Source organism: Melanerpes formicivorus, unplaced genomic scaffold (genome assembly GCF_026170545.1).
Source record: "Melanerpes formicivorus ecotype bairdi unplaced genomic scaffold, bMelFor1.0.p_v2 SCAF_1, whole genome shotgun sequence".
Lineage (NCBI taxonomy): Eukaryota > Metazoa > Chordata > Aves > Piciformes > Picidae > Melanerpes > Melanerpes formicivorus.
This window is the reverse complement of record NW_027142353.1, coordinates 61,012,503-61,030,202: the sequence shown is the minus strand read 5'-3', so window position 1 is coordinate 61,030,202 and position 17,700 is coordinate 61,012,503. Positions and strand designations below refer to the sequence as shown.

The 17,700-nt window shown below is 43.7% G+C and overlaps 1 protein-coding gene across 1 annotated transcript; it reads right to left on the bottom strand.

Annotated features, from left to right (window-relative positions):
• Positions 1 to 746: 746 nt before the first annotated feature.
• On the bottom strand, positions 747 to 9,597 carry LOC137443252 (stromelysin-1-like). Its single transcript, XM_068142845.1, has 10 exons — positions 9,487 to 9,597; positions 9,101 to 9,345; positions 8,482 to 8,630; positions 8,254 to 8,385; positions 6,345 to 6,506; positions 5,515 to 5,734; positions 3,842 to 3,975; positions 2,830 to 2,989; positions 1,172 to 1,275; positions 747 to 1,069 (listed from the first exon to the last, which is right to left on the bottom strand). Exons 1-10 carry the CDS (start codon positions 9,589 to 9,591, stop codon positions 969 to 971), a joined length of 1,512 nt encoding a protein of 503 aa, XP_067998946.1. The 5' UTR covers positions 9,592 to 9,597; the 3' UTR covers positions 747 to 968.
• Positions 9,598 to 17,700: the final 8,103 nt, after the last annotated feature.

Genomic DNA, 17,700 nt, shown 5'->3' with positions numbered 1-17,700 from the left:
TGCCTCCATCCTCACACTGTACACTTACCCTTCTCTCCAGTCACACCTGTCTTGCTGTACCAAACACTCTGATAACCAAAACCTTCCACAAAAACACTGAGCACAAGTCCTCTCAGCCCATTGCCATGTTGTCCATCTACCAGCAGGCACTTCTCCCCATCCCATATCTGCCCTGACCTCTCTGTCCTCATGGAGTGGGACCATGGCAGGTGAGGCTACAGCTGCCAGTCTTTCCACAGCCCTTTTCACAGTATTGCATAGGATCTTCTACCTCTTCTGCATCCCTCACACTGTTCCTGAGTGTCTTCATTAGTCACCATCACTGGAGGTGTTCAGGAGGAAACTTGATAGGGTGCTTGGTTGCATGGTTTAGTTGATTAGGTGGTGTTGGATGATAGGTTGGACACAATGATCTTGAAGGTCTCTTCCAACCTGGTCTGGTCTGGTCTATCCTATCCTATCCTATCCTATCCTATCCTATCCTATCCTATCCTATCCTATCCTATCCTATCCTATCCTATCCTATCCTATCCTATCCTATCCTTTCTATTTCCCTCCTCTGTTTCCCAGCTAAAATTTTTATTGCATGTCTAGACTGCCCACCTCCTTCTGCTTCTCTCTAACTTCCCCTCAAATAGCCCCCCTAAAAATGGTGGTGGATTTCTGGTGCCATTCAGGCTCTTGTGTGCTTACAGCAGATGCTTTGCCTCCAGTGGGCTGAAGCAGAACACACCAATACTGCTCTTTTGTGCTTTATTATTCAAAACAAGCTTGGTTAATAAATACTGGGAAAAAGAAAATAAATTAAAACTGTACAGTAAGTTTTACATTTTTAAGGCTTTAAGTTAAAATGGTTAAGGGCTATCATGTCAGCTGCACGATAACAGGTGAATGATACTATTTATAACCAAAGAACATGAGGAAATACTTCTGGCACAAACACAGCCCTGCAGCATCAGTGAATACTTCTAGCAATTAAACCAGCTGTTGCTCTTCATGATACGGATGAGTTTCTTGTTCTTCATGTCCACCTCATACTGATTTGCTCCATGGAAAAAGTAGAAAAGGCCTAGAATTGGAAGGACAGAACATTTAATGTATTTATATATTTGAAAGATAGGTCTTTTTTTTTTCTCTTTCTTTGTTTGAAGTTACATTTACATTTATTTACCATTTTTCTGGAGGGCAGCATCAACGGAGTGGCCAATGCCTTGGAAGTCAGCAGCTATTTTTCTTGGATATCCCCTTTCCATTGTCTGAGTGTTTTCATTGAAACTGAAGAAAGATGTTGCATCAAAACAAGAAGCAAACATGTGAGGGTCAAGGTCAAACCAGGTGGAATTTTTACCAAGTCAGCCTGCCCTGAACTGAAAATCCACTAACAGCAAGCATCCATGATCTGTTGGAATCTTGGCTGTGTGAGTATTTACATATTTAGTGGCCTGTGCAACACTGTTTTCACAACTTTAGACTAAACAGTCTCTTCCATTCTCTGATATTGGTAATTCTTATGCTCAGCAATAAACTTAAAATAATTATTCAAGCTGAATATTTTAATCCTACAGCATCCAATCGATGAAGTGACTCCATGAGTGGAATGTAAACTTTATCCAGATACTACTACAGATTAATTGTTAGGGCTAACATTACTGTTTAGCTGGACTGGTTCTTAAGAAGTAAATGTTTATTCTCCTTCCATAGCTGTTTTGGTAGATTTCTTATTTACAAATTTCAGAGAGCACTTCTGCCCCTTAATAGCTACTGAATGAATATATGATATGATGATAAAGTCTGCTTACATTATTGTTTTATACTAAGTTCATGCTTCCCAATGAATAAACAAAGCCCTTTTGTCTGTGAATAAACCTTTAGAATAAACCATTATTAGAATAAACCAAACCAGGTTGGAAGAGACCTTCAAGGTCATTGTGTCCAACCCATCAACCAATCCAACCCACCCAAACAGCTAACCCATGGCACCAAGCACCCCATCAAGTCTCCTTCTGAACACCTTCAATGACGGCGACTCCACCACCTCCCCGGGCAGCCCATTCCAATGGGCAATCACTCTCTCTGTATAGAACTTCTTCCTAACATCCAACCTGAACCTCCCCTGGCACAGCCTGAGACTGTGTCCTCTTGTTCTGGTACTGGTTGCCTGGGAGAAGAGACCATCATCTGCCTGTCTACAACCTCCCTTCAGGTAGTTGCAGAGAGCAATAAGGTCACCCCTGAGTCTCCTCCAGGCTGAGCAACCCCAGCTCCCTCAGCCTCTCCTCATAGGGCTTGTGTTCCAAACCCCTCACCAACTTTGTTGCTCTTCTGTGGACTTGTTCCAGCAAGTCAACATCCTTCCTAAACTGAGGGGCCCAGAACTGGACACAGGACTCAAGGTGTGGCCTAACCAATGCAGTGTACAGGGGCAGAATGACCTCCCTGCTCCTGCTGGCCACACTGTTCCTGATGCAGGCCAGGATGCCATTGGCCCTCTTGGCTGCCTGGGCACACTGCAGGCTCATGTTCAGCCTACCATCGACCAGTACCCCCAGGTCCCTCTCTGCCTGGCTGCTCTCTAGCCACTCTGACCCCAGCCTGTAGCACTGCATGGGGTCACAGACTGAGATGAGTACATAGGTGTTGTCTTTATCTCAGGTGTCACAGACTTTGTCCTATGAAAACAAATGAGCAATTTTCCCTGAGATTCAGCTTTGTACTATCTGAGAAGGATAACAAGAAGGGACCATGAACTTACAGCACAAGTATTAAAATACATTTTCATTTTAAAAGATATTTTTGTTATCTGCTGTACAAAAGAGGAGTGAACCTTACCTCCAGTACTTGTTGCCTACAAAGAAATAGGTTTTCTTGGTATTCTCATCATGGACAGCTGCATCAATTTTCCTGACACTGGTGGGGAAGCCCAGGTTGCGAATAGACTTAGGGAAGCCTGGCTGTATGTTGTAGCCACTGACAGCCCAGTAGTGGTCATCTGCAGGAAACCCAGAAAAAGTTAGTAGTGACTCCTGGGGAGGCTGAGCTCTTTTTCATCATAGCCCCAGAGCTTTCTGTATGGTAAGTGGCACTAAACAGCACATACATTTAGCTGGCACCAAATAGCACATACATTCAGGGCACAAAGCATTTTGAATATTTCAGAGCTGTTGGATCCTCCTTTACTTATAGTAGCTACAATATTGTATACTCAGTAGTTAAAACTCACCATATTTCTAGGTGTGTTTGGCACCTTTAAACAATGTATTTAAATAACATAGGCAGTCACTTTTGTCTGTGCTATCCTCTCTCTCACTGACAAAAGAAGAGGAAGGGATCCTACAGGAAGTCTGGAGATGGACTTTTCATAAGGGACAAGGGGCAATGGTTTTAAGCTGAGAGAGAGTAGGTTTAGACTGGATCTTAGGAAGAAATTCATCAGTACAAGGGTAGTGGGACTCTGGAATAGGCTGCCCAGGGAGGTTGTGGATGCCTCCTTCCTGAGGGTGTTCAAGGCCAGGTTGGATGAAGCCTTGTGCAGCTGAGTGTAGTTGGGAGGCATTCCTGCTCATAGCAGGGAGATTGGAGTAGTTGATATCTAAGGTCCCTTCCAACCTATGCCATTCTATGATGGTTCTATGATAACAGCACATTGTACAGGGCTGTTGTAAAGCAGTATTAGTTAATGGCAGTAACAGTATCTTCAAAGTTAAGTTTAAATGCTAAGAACATCTTCTAGTAGTATTAGAATCAGTGTAATATTACTCCTACTATTATTACATCACATTAGTAGTGCTCCTAAAATGTTATTCATGCATGAAAAGGATTGATGGAAATGTAAGAGAAGTACCTTTAAAAAACAGCACTTGGTCCCTCTTGTCAACCTCATAGGCAGCATCAAAGCCAGCAGCCAGGGATGGCCAGAATGAAGAGATGGTGTCGTGCTCAATTTCTGAGAAGTACGGACTCTTGCGCCAGACGTAGCTGACAGAAATGAAAGTAACAGTGGTTCACTTCTTGTGTTTCACTACAAACCCACGAGCCTAGAAATGGACTTTAGTTCCTACTCTCTGGGTGCTGGAGCCAGTTGTTCCTGTGAGGAAGAGATATCACCCCTCTAGGGATGCAGTGTTCCACTTGGCCCTGCTTTCACTTTGCCCTTCTCATAGACATTTGCTCTTTACTGTGGGTTGATCTGAGGTGACAGAATGGTTGACATTGGAAGGGATCTCTGGAAGTCATCTTGTTCAAATCCTCAGCTCAGGTAGGGGTACTTAGATCTGGTGACCCTATAGAGCTCCTCAGTGGCATACTGATGGTTTGCCCAAGACATGCTTGCACAAGACTTGCCCAACCTGGTTGCTCAGCCTGGAGAAGAGGAGGCTTGGGGACACTTTATTGCAGTCTACAACTACCTGAAGGGAGCTTGTAGCCAGGTGGGGGTTGGTCTCTTCTCCCAGGCAAGCAGCACCAGAACAAGAGGACACAGTCTCAAGCTGTGCCAGGGGAGGTTTAGGCTAGATGTTAGAAGTTCTTCCCAGAAAGAGTGATTTGCCATTGGAATGTGCAGCCCAAGGAGGTGGTGGAGTTGCCATCACTGGAAGTGTTTAAGAAGAGACTGGATGGGGCACTTAGTGCCATGGTTTAGTTGATTAGATGGTGTTGGGTGATAGGTTGGACGCGATGATCTCAAAGGTCTATTCTATTCTATTCTATTCTATTCTATTCTATTCTATTCTATTCTATTCTCAAAGTGATGTGTGGGTAGTGCTGACAACTGAAACTTTCTCTTTCACCATATGCCATGCAGGTAGACACATCTGTGTTCTTAATTTCAGTTTGATTACTGATGACCATTCTTGAGAGACATGCTAAAATTCAGTTTAAGGAATAATTGCTTCTGCCTTATGACCTTTTCCTAAAAATAATTAAATTTTTAAGCTACAATTCTTTATCATGTATTTTAGAAGGGAAATCTGACTCACATCATCAAAGGAAGCTTGTTCAACCAAAGCCCATTATCAGCTCAAGCAGTGGGTGGGTGAATGCCTGGGCCTGACATGCTCTTCTTTGTCAGGGCAGATATGCCCAGCCAACAACACACTACTCAGTAGTCAGAGAGTGCCCAAAAGTGGACACCTGTATAGCAGGGTCTCCCTACAGACATTACTGGGCAGCAGTGCAGTGTGGACTCCTAGGCCAGAGGGCCACCAAAAAGTCATCCAGGACATTTTCCATAGCTCTCTGACCCACGTGCAGGACAGTGTGAAGAACAGTGCTGCACATGATACAGCTGCAGGCTGACACTTGGCCTTGAAGCTTTAACAGACATAGGTGATAAAGTATCTTTAAAATCTTTTACTCCCTGTCAGTAAAGCATCTTACCCACTCAGCCCAGCTGGGCTAGTCAAATGTTGTAAAGTTGCCTTAATATTTTTAGAAAGAAATGTCTTCCTTTGGAACCAAGGAAAGATAAACTCCTTGAACACACCAAAGGGTAGTGCTAGGAATGAAAGAACTTACCTCCCTTTGAAGAACAGCGTTTCCCCACGGAGAGTGGTGATAGCATCAAAAGTCAAATGAGGGTCACAGTCACGTGGCCTTACAGGGGTTCTGGAGGGTGTTCTTTCTGTTGGTTCTTCCCGGGGTGGAACTTCAGTTGTTGTTTCTGCAGGTGTCATTTCAGTTGGCTTTTGTGGGGGAAAAGCCTTTGTTGGAAGTGCAGGAGATTCCTTGGGGGGTCCTTTGGGTAATAAGTAAGTGTAGAATTGGAAGATAAATTAAGAGTGGTTCATGCTGCAGAGCTTCAGGAGCTGGATACTGATATGGAGATGAATGTGTAAGCTTCTTAAGGTGAAAATTCAGCTAGTAAAATTCAGCTACTAAATTAATGCCATGGAAAGTTTCTGAGCAGTTTAACTTAGCTACCTGTGCTGCTGACTGTTAAAATGGTCTCAGGCACTGTTTTGCCTTGACAAGCCATTGGTCTGTCAAACAGTATGTGCTCAAATGTTAATGTAGAGCAACTATCATTTCCAAAAGATGCTTGTGATGTGAACACTTTTATGGAAGATAGAAGAGTTTAATACTACAGACATGAGATGTTCCTCTGGTATCACTAGAGAAAGGCTCTTGGACCTTTTGACTCACTAGTATGGATACAGCCCACTGATTCTACTCTGCAGATGTAGACTCTTAGCCATAAACAAACCAAGAGACTTGCCCTAAATAATATCAGGTAATTAAACATCAATATCCTTCTTGCAGGAGAAAGTTCAGTGCATTTTAGCTGTGTCTCAAATGTGTTATAAACATTCATCCATTGTCCACCAAAAATTATGCTTCTTGCTTACCATAGAGAGCCTGAATGCCATCAATGTCATCCTGAGGAAGCCTGTAGTCCCTTGTATCCCTGGCCATATATATAGGATACATCAAAGCACCAAAGACATTGGAATGACCAAGACCTAGTGAGTGGCCCAACTCATGAGCAGCAACAAGAAACAAGTTGTATCCTAAAAAAGAATCCAACACAAAGAATAAACACTAAATCAAGCTCCTGCATGACAGTGGAATACAAGTGCAATCCTCTCATGTATAATATATTATTCAGCATCTTAATAAAAGAGCAAATCTATGTCCTAAGTAAGAGCTTCTCTGGCATCCTGGAGGAGAAATGAGTTTTGAACTATATACAGTTATTTCTCACAGTTTTTACTCATAGAATCATAGAACTATAGAATCAATAAGGTTGGAAAAGACCTTCGAGATCATCCAATCCAACCTGTCATCCAACACTGTTCAACTAAACCACTAAACCCCATCAAGTCCCTTCCTAAACACCTCCAGGGATGGTGACTCCACCACCTCCCTGGGCAGCACACTCCAATGGCAAATCACTCTTTCTATGAAAAACTTTCTCCTCACCTCCAGCCTAAACTTCCCCTGGTGCAGCTTGAGACTGTGTCCTCTTGTTCTGGTGATGGTTGCCTGGGAGAAGAGACCAACCCCCACCTGCCTACAACCTCCCTTCAGGTAGTTGTAGACAGCAATAAGGTCTCCCCTGAGTCTCCTCTTCTCCAGGCTAAACAATCCCAGCTCCCTCAGCCTCTCCTCATAGGGCTTGTGCTTGAGACCTCTCACCAGCCTTGTTGCCCTTCTCTGGACACGTTCAAATGTCTCAATGTCCTTCTCAAATTGAGGGGCCCAGAACTGAACACATTTCTGTTGCAGCATTTTGGTGCCATGGTTTAGTTGATTAGATGGTGTTGGGTGATAGGTTGGACTTGATGATCTTGAAGGTCTTTTCCAACCTGGTTAATTTCTGTTCTGTTCTATTCTATTCTATTCTATTCTATTCTATTCTATTCTATTCTATTCTATTCTATTCTATTCTATTCTATTCTATTCTATCCTATCCTATCCTATCCTATCCTATCCTATCCTATCCTATCCTATCCTATCCTATTCAGATCAATCTGGTCAGATTTTGGGACTTACAAATGACATGGAATTCACTTGGTAACTACTTTACAAAGACCAGTAGCAGGTAACACCATCTCTGGATATTGCTGCAAACCAGAACATGTCACTGTTATATTTAATTTTATTTACTCAAGATTAATGTTTTTTCCTTTCAAGAAGCTAAAGATTTGAATTAACAAAACCAAACCAACAAACAAAAAGCAAAATCTCAATATTTCAGCTTCCAAGGTCATTGCCTGAGGATGACAATTCCCTGCTTTACAATGTCATTATTGCCCAGTATTGTTGTTTCATGCTAATCTCATTTCTTTCACTGCAGGCTGTGCATTAGCTTCAGGAGACTGACAGAACTGCAGCCCAAAATATGCACAGGATCACAGGATCACAGGATGTTAGGGGTTGGAAGAGATCTCTGGAGATCATTGAGTCCAACCCCCATGCCAGAGTAGAACCAGAGAACCTACCTCAGGTCACCCAGGAACGCATCCAGATGGGTCTTGAAAGTCTCCAGAGGAGACTCCACAATCTCTCTGGGGAGCCTGCTCTGTGACCCTCACAGCAAAGAAGTTCCTCTTCATGTTGAGGTGGAACCTCCTATGCTGTGGTTTATATCCATTGCTCCTTGGAATAATTTTAAACCAATTTTACTAAACTGCCCTGCAATTTTACATCTGAGTGAATACAGGAACTACTGCCATGGGATCTGTGACATTACAGTGTCTTCAAGACAACACTGACTAACAAAAACCAGATAATGCAATGTTTAAGGATACCTACCATTATAAGTAGTAAATTTGGTCCAGTTTTCATCTTCATCAAAGTGAGCATCTCCTCCTATGTCTCTTCCTGGGGGATAGGCATGAGCCAGAGTTCCTCCTGGACCATCAAAGGAATAGAAATCACCGTGAACTGGAAAGAAAGAAAAGAAAAGGGGGTGAGGTGGTGTAAGAAATAGATGCATTTCTTCATCTCTGCGAGAGAAAAGTTACAAAGGAGTGCCCTTACATCCAGATGCAAAGGAGATCATTATATCTGCCTGACCACTGTAGAGCCTGGTGAATCTCAAAGGAGTGACACTGCTCCACAGCTGGAAGGCTTTTGCAATTGCTTCCTCTACATCAGCCTGTAGCATGTCTGGAGTGTAGTTCAAAATCCTGTGAAATAAGAAGTAAACAAAAGCAAGTACATTACAAGTGTGTAGGCTACATAGTATCAAGGTCAAATAATTTTATTCTGTGGTTATTATTATTTACGTTTCTCAAGTTGTTGATTTTCAGGTTATTTGCTTACATAAGGGAAACTTTCACAGTTTTCTTTCACATCTTTCAGAGATACTAACTATCCTGACTGTATCCCTTCTACCCACTGAGTGTATAGCCTAGTAGGTTGTTAACTAGCTAATGCAAACTCCTCTTTAGGTATTTTCATCACTGATTGGAAGCCTAAAGCACAGGGAATAGTGAAGTCAGCAGACCCCACATTAAATGTCCCTTTCATCCTGAATGGGTCTCTTGTGTGGAGAAATACAGGAATAAATGGTGAAGAATGTGCTGGCATTGCTGCTACCTGGCATTCACAAATCTTCCCAGTGCTGTACAGAGAAACATATTCTAATATACGTTACCGATAGGTCACATCTTCTTTTGTCCACCTAGGGCTCAGTGGGAAGGTGCTGTATGAACGGACATCCGGAATGCCACATCTAGGCTGCTTCATCATGTCCAGCGTCTTAGAATTCAGCTCCCCAGTCACTTCTAGCCCAAAGAACGACTGCATTTGTCGGATTTTATCAGCCATGTGACTGAGATCCTTTGATTTAAAGAGAGAACTTTTCTCTTCTTTGAAATCATAAAAATTTTCCAGGTATTTCTGGTAGGGAAGAAAATGTAACAGTTTAGTACCTAAGTGCCCTTTTTGTTTAAAATGCAGTGAGTTATTAATAAAACATTGCACATCACCACCTTCCCTTCCTCAATAAATTGTTTCTGAAGTTCTCTCTGTGGTCCTTACCTTAGCAAACTGCACTTCTTCTTTGTCTTTTTCTGGCACCACTGGGAAAGCACAAGAGCATGCAACATACAGTAACCCAAGGAGAGGTATGGTCTTTGTCTTCATCCTGCCTCCCTGTTCTCTCAGCTCCTTGCTAGAAGACCTCTCAATCTCTTCTTCTGTTCAAGGCTTTCTAGTGTTTCTCTATTTATATCAGTTGTGTGCTTGCTAAAGTCAATAACTGCATGACTCACGTTATAACATCCTCTGATTTCCCACAGAGAGAGAGAAAACAAATTTAGTTTTAGCAGCAAGTTAGCACATGACCTTTTACCTTGCCCGAAAACCCCTGATTTCACAATCATATTAGTGGCCAGTATTTTAAGTTTTTAGAAGATTCATTCCAAAGCTGGACCAGTATGTTAAACTCACAAGTGTCTAAATCTACCATTAGTCATCTGGAAAAAAGTCTCCTCATTTTTCAGAGGTGCTAAAGCGATCTGGTTCTTTGTGAGGGACAACAATCTGTAAGTCCTAGCACACGATAAGAGACCTCCAGAAACTGTCCCTCAGTTTCCTCAGTGTGCAGGCAGCAAAACTGGTGAGGGGTTTGGAGCACAAGACCTGTGAGGAGAGGCTGAGGGAGCTGGGGTTGCTTAGCCTGGAGAAGAGGAGGCTCAAAGGAGACTTTATTGCTGTCTACAACTACCTGAAGGGAGGTTGTAGCCAGGTGGGGGTCGGTCTCTTCTCCCAGTCAACCTGTGACAAAGCAAGAGGACACAGTCTGAAGCTGCACCAGGGGACGTTTAGGCTGGATGCTGGGAAGAAATTTGTCACAGAAAGAGTGATTGGCCATTGGAATGTGCTGCCTGGGGAGGTGGTGGAGTCACCATCAATGGAGGTGTTTAGGAGGAGACTGGATAAGGCACTTAGTGCCATGGTTTAGTTGATTAGATGGTGTTGGATGATAGGTTGGACTCAATGATCTCAAAGGTCCTTTCCAACCTGGTCTGGACTGGTCTGGTCTGGTCTGGTCTGGTCTATTCTATTCTATTCTATTCTATTCTATTCTATTCTATTCTATTCTATTCTATTTGATTCGCCATGGTTTAGTTGATTAGACGGTGTTGGGTGATATATTGGACTTGATAATCTCAAAGGTCTTTTTCAACCTGCTTAATTCTGTATTCTGTATTCAGATCCTCAGCATGTTCTTTAGACCACATTGTTCCTGATAGTTTTAGTGGCATAGCTGATTAAATGACTAATTTATCTCTTCTCTTCAAACTGGTATCTCAACACAGTTACAGAACCACCACCTGTGCTGCTGCCTGTCCTGCATAATCACAGGTTTGTGGCTGCATGCCCTTTTTCTCCTATATTTGCCTCAGACAATCCCCACACCACAATGTAAAGGTCTCAATAGAGCACCTCAGATCATGTATCCTGGTCTACATAGCCTATCAGTTAATGGCATTTTCACAACTAAAGAAGAAATGGCAGAAATTGCCCTAGAGAACTACAGGCACTTTAGGGGGGCAGAGGTCTTCAGGCCCTCTTTAATACTTGTCATTCAGATGGAAGATGACAAAGATTTGAGCTGTAGATTCCAAAATACCCAGTTTGCCAGAAGTCTATTCTTATGCCCTTTTGTGAACATATTGCACTGCAGTTTATGCAGGGCTTGCAGAATCACTGTCACTCCTGTTCTCTTCTTCTTGCTTGTCATTTCTGAGACATCCATCTTTTGAAGCAGAATTCTCCTGTGCTGACTGAGTGCCCAAATGTAAGTTTGAAAGCAGAAATACGAGCTAAAAATAATCTACTTCTTTTTGAACATGAGAAAAACAGGGGAAAGAAACCACTCTTCCTGTGAGAGCAAACATATTAGAAACTTCAAAATAACCAACTCTAGCACCACAGGAGCTGAGCTCTGCAGTCAGCAAAGTGGCCTAGGGAAAAGGCATGGCCTTCTTCCAAAGGTAAATGGAATTGAACTGCCCAGCTGGAGTAGGGTCGCACTGCATGCTTGACCCAGGTCAGAGCCCATGTCCCTGAACTGCTGAGTTAAGTGGCACAAATGTTTATGTCTAAGGCAGCAGTGGGATGAGGGCAGCTTTGCCAACAGTTCATTTCTGTGGTGGTGAGGTGCTCCTGTTTGTCTCATCCTGGCCAGTACTTCTGTTTCTTCCTTGTGTCCTGTTGATATCAAATGTGCCTTTGGTGAGCTAATTCAGAAGACTGAAGCTGCAGGAAAGCAGCCAAGAAAAACAATCCCAGTCACACCAATGATAGTTATTTGCTGGGTTACCAACTTCAGTGACTCCCTAAGGGGTAAAAAGAACACCTGAGCCAGCACAAGGGAGGGTGGGGATATTGCAAATGGGAATGGGGATGCAGGGCATCAGACAGGCAGGAGGTTAGGATGCCAGGACCTCTCCTTCTGGCAGCATTTGCATGACAGAAGTTTATCTCTGCTGGCCATGGAACAGAACCTCATACTGCGTTTGTAGAGTACAGTGCATGCATTTCTACATAGAAATTCAGACACAAAGCATGGTCTCATTTTAAATACTGTGTTTGTATCTCTGCACCTAGCAGCAGCAGTTAGCACAAAGCACTTATCCTCTGTATTTTCAGCTAAATGTTTTGTAAATACCCTGCTTGCTGTGTCCAGGGGATCTAGGGTGAAGCAGTCTGAGCAGTGAGATGCAGCACAATCAGCTGGCAAACACTTTAGCAAGTCCTTTCTAATGTTGAGGAAGCTATTATCTCTCACTGACTTTTGCATGGCTGCCAGCAGGCAAGTTACAGGTCCTTCATAGCTGTTGGCTTCCCCTTCCAGTGTCTGTTGCCTGTGTGCTCAAGCTGACATTTATGGAGTGGCTGGTGAGTGATGTGGGGAAGAGCTAGGTCTTGACTTGTGAGTCTATTTGGCAGCATGAGGAGGGAAAATTCACAGCTGAGGCAATCTGCACAGCTCTGAGATGTGCAAGGGTGGTTTTCACTTGTGTGTAGATCCAAGAAAGGATTTGTTTTCTTGTACTGACCCCAAAGATATCATCAACTTTTAGGGTTCAAATTAATATGCGTGCTCAATCCTGAGTTTAGGCATTTCAGGTTGCAAACAGGAACTGTGTTGTGCTTTTAATTAGAGACTTAAAATGATTGAAAATTACCTTGCCAGTGGGCATGCTGAAGATTCACTGTCAAAGACGTGGTTCTGATTTAAATGGGATGATCTAAACTGAGGAAATTGCCTCACATGGCACTTTTGCCTTACTTATAAGTCCACTTGTTCATGAGTTCTGCTTCAGAGGTCCCCAGAAATGTTTTAGGTCTTGACAAGGCTGAGTTTGCCGGGGCCTGTTTCATATTTTGACCCTATAGGTAACTCTAATGACGTATCAATCTTCCCATCTGCCCTGGAAACTCCTTCCCTCTCTGTCCCAAAATCATTCTTGCCCTCCAGCTGGATTGGACACTGCACAGACCGCAGTGGTGACTTGCCAGCTTATGCAGCAAGCAGAGCAGCCAGGACGGATTCAGGAACGCTGCTCATTGCTTCCTTCAGCTCAGCATCATCACCCAGACTCATATGTGCCATGTCACCAGCAAGCATCTTAATCACTCAGGGGCAAGAGTGGGTGCTTTCCCAGGAAGACCCCTGCAGTAGAATAGAACATTTCCCTGGAAGCCTGGCAACGTCCAGGCTAATAGTCCTCTACCATGGAACTGTTTGTCCTCTGGCAGTGTAATTCATATTATCCATTGGGGCCCAGCCCAAGTGCCAGGATTTATAGCAGATTTGTCAAAATTTTAGCTGGGATTTTTTCCATTTCTTCTTTTCACATGGTTGAAATTCCATCCAGAAATGTCATGTCAGTTTCCTTTTGCAGTTTTGACTTATGGAAAGAAGAGGTGGAAGGATACTTAACATTGTCATATAAACAATCGTCATTAACTGCATAAACAACTGTAAATTAGCTCAAAGGAAGCCTGAACCAACTAAATATACACACACACACTATGATTTCAACTACTAAAGTTAGAGAAAGATGGATACAGAGGATGTCTTCTTTCCCACCCCCTCTTTGCTCATACTGTTTCTAAACTCTCCACCTCTGACCTGCCTGTGCCTAAGAGGCAGGATGGGGTATGAAAGCCTTTGCCATACCCAGACATGGAAGAAGCCACAGCTTTTTTCCACTTGAATGGGTCTGGACATAAATCCATACAAGCAGGTTCTGGGACTGGAGGAACAATAACTGAACATAAAAAGATGAAAGTGATACAGGCTGGGGTCTGAGTGGCTGGAGAGCGGCCAGGCAGAAAGGGACCTGGGGGTACTGGTTGATGGTAGGCTGAACATGAGCCAGCAGTGTGCCCAGGCAGCCAAGAGGGCCAATGGCGTCCTGGCCTGCATCAGAAATAGTGTCGCCAGCAGGAGCAGGGAGGTCATTCTGCCCTTGTACTCAGAACTGGTTGGGCCACACCTTGAGTCCTGTGTCCAGTTCCGGGCCCCTCAATTTAAGAAAGACATTGAGACTCTTGAATATGTCCAGAGAAGGACAACGAGGCTGGGGAGAGGCCTCGAGCACAAGCCCTGTGAGGAGAGGCTAAGGGAGCTGGGATTGTTTAGCCTGGAGAAGAGGAGGCTCAGGGGAGACCTCATTGCTGTCTACAACTACCTGAAGGGAGGTTGTAGCCAGGAGGGGGCTGGTCTCTTCTCCCAGGCAACCAGCACCAGAACAAGAGGACACAATCTCAAGCTGCACCAGGGGAGGATTAGGCTCGAGGTGAGGAGAAAGGTCTTCACAGAGAGAGTTGTTAGCCATTGGATGGTGCTGCCCAGGGAGGTGGTGGAGTCACCATCCTTGGAGGTGTTCAAGAGGGGATTGGATGTGGCACTTGGTGCCATGGTCTAGTAGGCATGAGGTATTGGGTTAGGGTTGGACGTGATGATCTTTGAGGTCTTTTCCAACCTTATTGGTTCTATGATCATATGATTTTATGAGCCAATCTTTGCTAGATAACAGCTAGATAATGGCAAAGAGATGGGTGGGAAAGGTAGCCAAGCAAAAAAATTGTGATATGAAAAAAAAAGGTGTTCTTATAAAACATTCAGGGGAACTAGATAATTTTACTGAAAACTAAATACTTTCAGTCTATCTCTGCAGGACTCTGCTTTGAGAGTATAAAAACTGAGTCTGAAAAAGTTACTGACTTGAATTCCACAGAATGGGATTGGACGTGGCACTTGGTGCCATGGTTTAGTAGTCATGAGGTGTTGGGTGATAGGTTGGACTTGCTGATCTTTGAGGTCTTTTCCAACCTTACTGATTCTATGATTCCATGAATTTTGCCTATAACCTCCATATGTTTCCATTCATCAGTGGGATCTCTTCATCTGTATTTAATAGTACAGAGATGTTGATAATAATTACATCAGTCATTTTTCTACTTCATTTAAGCAGGTTCCATCGCACACAGAGAGACAGACTGCAGAGATATCCTCAATGGCTGATTTTAATTAAGCAGGAATTTCGACTCTTTTTTTTTTTCCCTTAATGTCTGTATCCTTTCCTTGAGTATTATCAAAACAACAAAGCTGAAATCACTTCCAAACTTGTATTTAGTGTGTAAACAAGTTTCATAAGCTGCTTGTCATTTCCTTTCGGCAATGCCTGACTTAGTAGTTTCTTACAAAGGCATGGTCACAAAGCGATTGTGCATCCAGTCCTTTGGTGCTATGTCATCTGTCACTGAAAAAGAGGTAGGCCAGAATACAATGTCCAAGAACTTGGGGCTTTTCAGGAACAAAATTGGAATACCAAGGTCTGAATTATTGGCACCCTCCAGATGACCCCTTATTTCATAAGTGGCAGTGGGTCTTGGTGAGGCCTGAGCGATGGGTGAGGCAGGAAGCACTGTGGTTTTGAGGCATGATTAATTCACTGTTTCCTCTTTACCATCCTGGCCCCTATTTGGTTCAGGCTATGTCATCTTCCCAGCATACAAGACCACTGAGGATACTGAAATGTAGGCATGATCCCACCTTTCCTTCTGAAGGGGAATTGGCAGTAAAATGTTGCCCCTCTCCTTCCCTGCACAGAATTTAATGGTCAAGGACCTAAGCCTGGTGTGATTCTCATTCTCTTATAAAGGTTATGAACAAATTTCCAGACCACTGGGTTGGTAGTTAGGGTGATAGTCATTTAGCCTCAAGAATATTTACTATAGATTCTTGGCTTTGCAGGACAGGGAAACATGCCCACAGAAAATGCTTTCACATGTCATGTCATCTCTTAATGACTCCTTAAGCCTTTGACTTAGATGTTTCCATGACATATTGTTGATACGTTCACATTCTGTGAACTTGATTGCATTGCTTTGGACTTAGTATTAAGAAGAGGCAGGGAGCTTTGCTGTTTAGAGTCTCCAAACCTATCTCAAATTCCTTTTGGTGCAGACTGGAAAAATTTGATAATTTGATGTGGAAGCCCCAACTAAAACATATTCAGCCAACATGCTATAACTATATGAAACTCCCAATGTCTCCTTAAGAAGACTGAGTTCTCTGGAAATGAACAGGGAAAGGAGGGAAGCCTTCTAGGAGACTATCTGTCATCCTGCTGTTGTTCTAATAGTTATAATTTGAAGATGTAGGCAGTCCAGGGGAATGGAATGGAATGGAATGGAATGGAATGGAATGGAATGGAATGGAATGGAATGGAATGGAATGGAATGGACCGGACCAGCCCAGGTTGGAAGAGACCTTCAAGATCATCGCGTCCAACCCATCAACCAATCCAACCCACCTAAACAACTAAACCATGGCACCAAGCACCCCAGCAAGTCTCCTCCTGAACACCTCCAATGATGGTGACTCCACCACCTCCACGGGCAGCCCATTCCAATGGCCAATCACTCTCTCTGTATAGAACTTCTTCCTAAGATCCAACCTAAACCTCTCCTGCTGCAGCCTGAGACTGTGTCCTTTTGTTCTGGTACTGGCTGCCTGGGAGAAGAGACCAACCTCTGCCTGTCTACAACCTCCCTTTAGGTAGTTGTAGAGAGCAATAAGATCACCCCTGAGTCTCCTCCTCTCCAGGCTAAGCAACCCCAGCTCCCTCAGTCTCCCCTCATAGGGATTGTCATCACGTCCAACCTATCATCCAACGCCACCCAACCAACTAAGCCATGCAACCAAGCACCCTGTCAAGTCTCCTCCTGAACCTCCAGTGATGGTGACTCCACCACCTCCCCGGGCAGCCCATTCCAGTGGGCAATCACTCTCTCTGTGTAAAACTTCCTCCTGACCTCCAGCCTGAACCTCCCCTGGCACAGCCTGAGGCTGTGTCCTCTTATTCTGGTGCTGGTTGCCTGGGAGAAGAGACCAACCCCTGCCTGTCTACAACCCCCCTTCAGGTAGTTGTAGAGAGCAATAAGGTCACCCCTGAGTCTCCTCCAGGCTAAGCAGCCCCAGCTCCCTCAGCCTCTCCTCATAAGGTTCGTGTTCCAAGCCCCTCACCAACTTTGTTGCCCTTCTCTGGACTCATTCCAGCAAGTCAACATCCTTCCTACAGTCAACATCCTTCAAAGATCTTATTAATACCTCACTTTCCAACAGTGAGTGGCTTTCTCCAACTCGCCATTAGCTGTCTGCACAGAGGTTACTGTCCTCTCAGAACATCTAGCTGAGATGTTTAATTGAATTCACGTTACCTCACCCAAAATAAGTTGGACTATTAAATCTTTGTAACCTTGTTTGACCAAATTCAAATGATTTAAGAGATGCATGTTAGGACCGTCCCTGGAGGTGTTCAAGAGGGGATTGCATGTGGCACTTAGTGCCATGGTTTAGTCATGAGGTCTGTGGTGACAGGTTGGACTTGATGATCTTTGAGGTCTCTTCCAACCTTGGTAATTCTGTGATTCTGTGAAGGTATCAGCTCAGTTTCTCCAGCTGGCACTACTGAGGATTACTGAGGATGGCACAAGAGCTAAACTTGTATGAAGTCATGAGCAAGGAGTGAGTTAGGTTTCAGATGTTAAATTAATTTGGTTTTTCATGCTCACAACATTCTTAAGGGATTGGATTCACATGACTTGGCTGGAAATAATTTTCCAGTGGTTTCCAGCTAATTAGAAAAGTGAAAGACTGGCTCATCAGGGTGCTGTTTCACTACAATTTTGTAAGACTTGATCACAGTGTTTTGTCTTCAAAATCTC

Bases quoted from the DNA above. Each gene is read 5' to 3' on its own strand.
- LOC137443252 (XM_068142845.1), bottom strand. From the start codon at position 9,591: ATGAAGACAAAGACCATACCTCTCCTTGGGTTACTGTATGTTGCATGC. The intron at 6,507-8,253 runs GTAGGTATCCTT...ATTCTTTTTTAG, and splicing joins CAAATTTACTACTTATAATG to GATACAACTTGTTTCTTGTT. The intron at 5,735-6,344 runs GTAAGCAAGAAG...TATTACCCAAAG, and splicing joins TGGCATTCAGGCTCTCTATG to GACCCCCCAAGGAATCTCCT.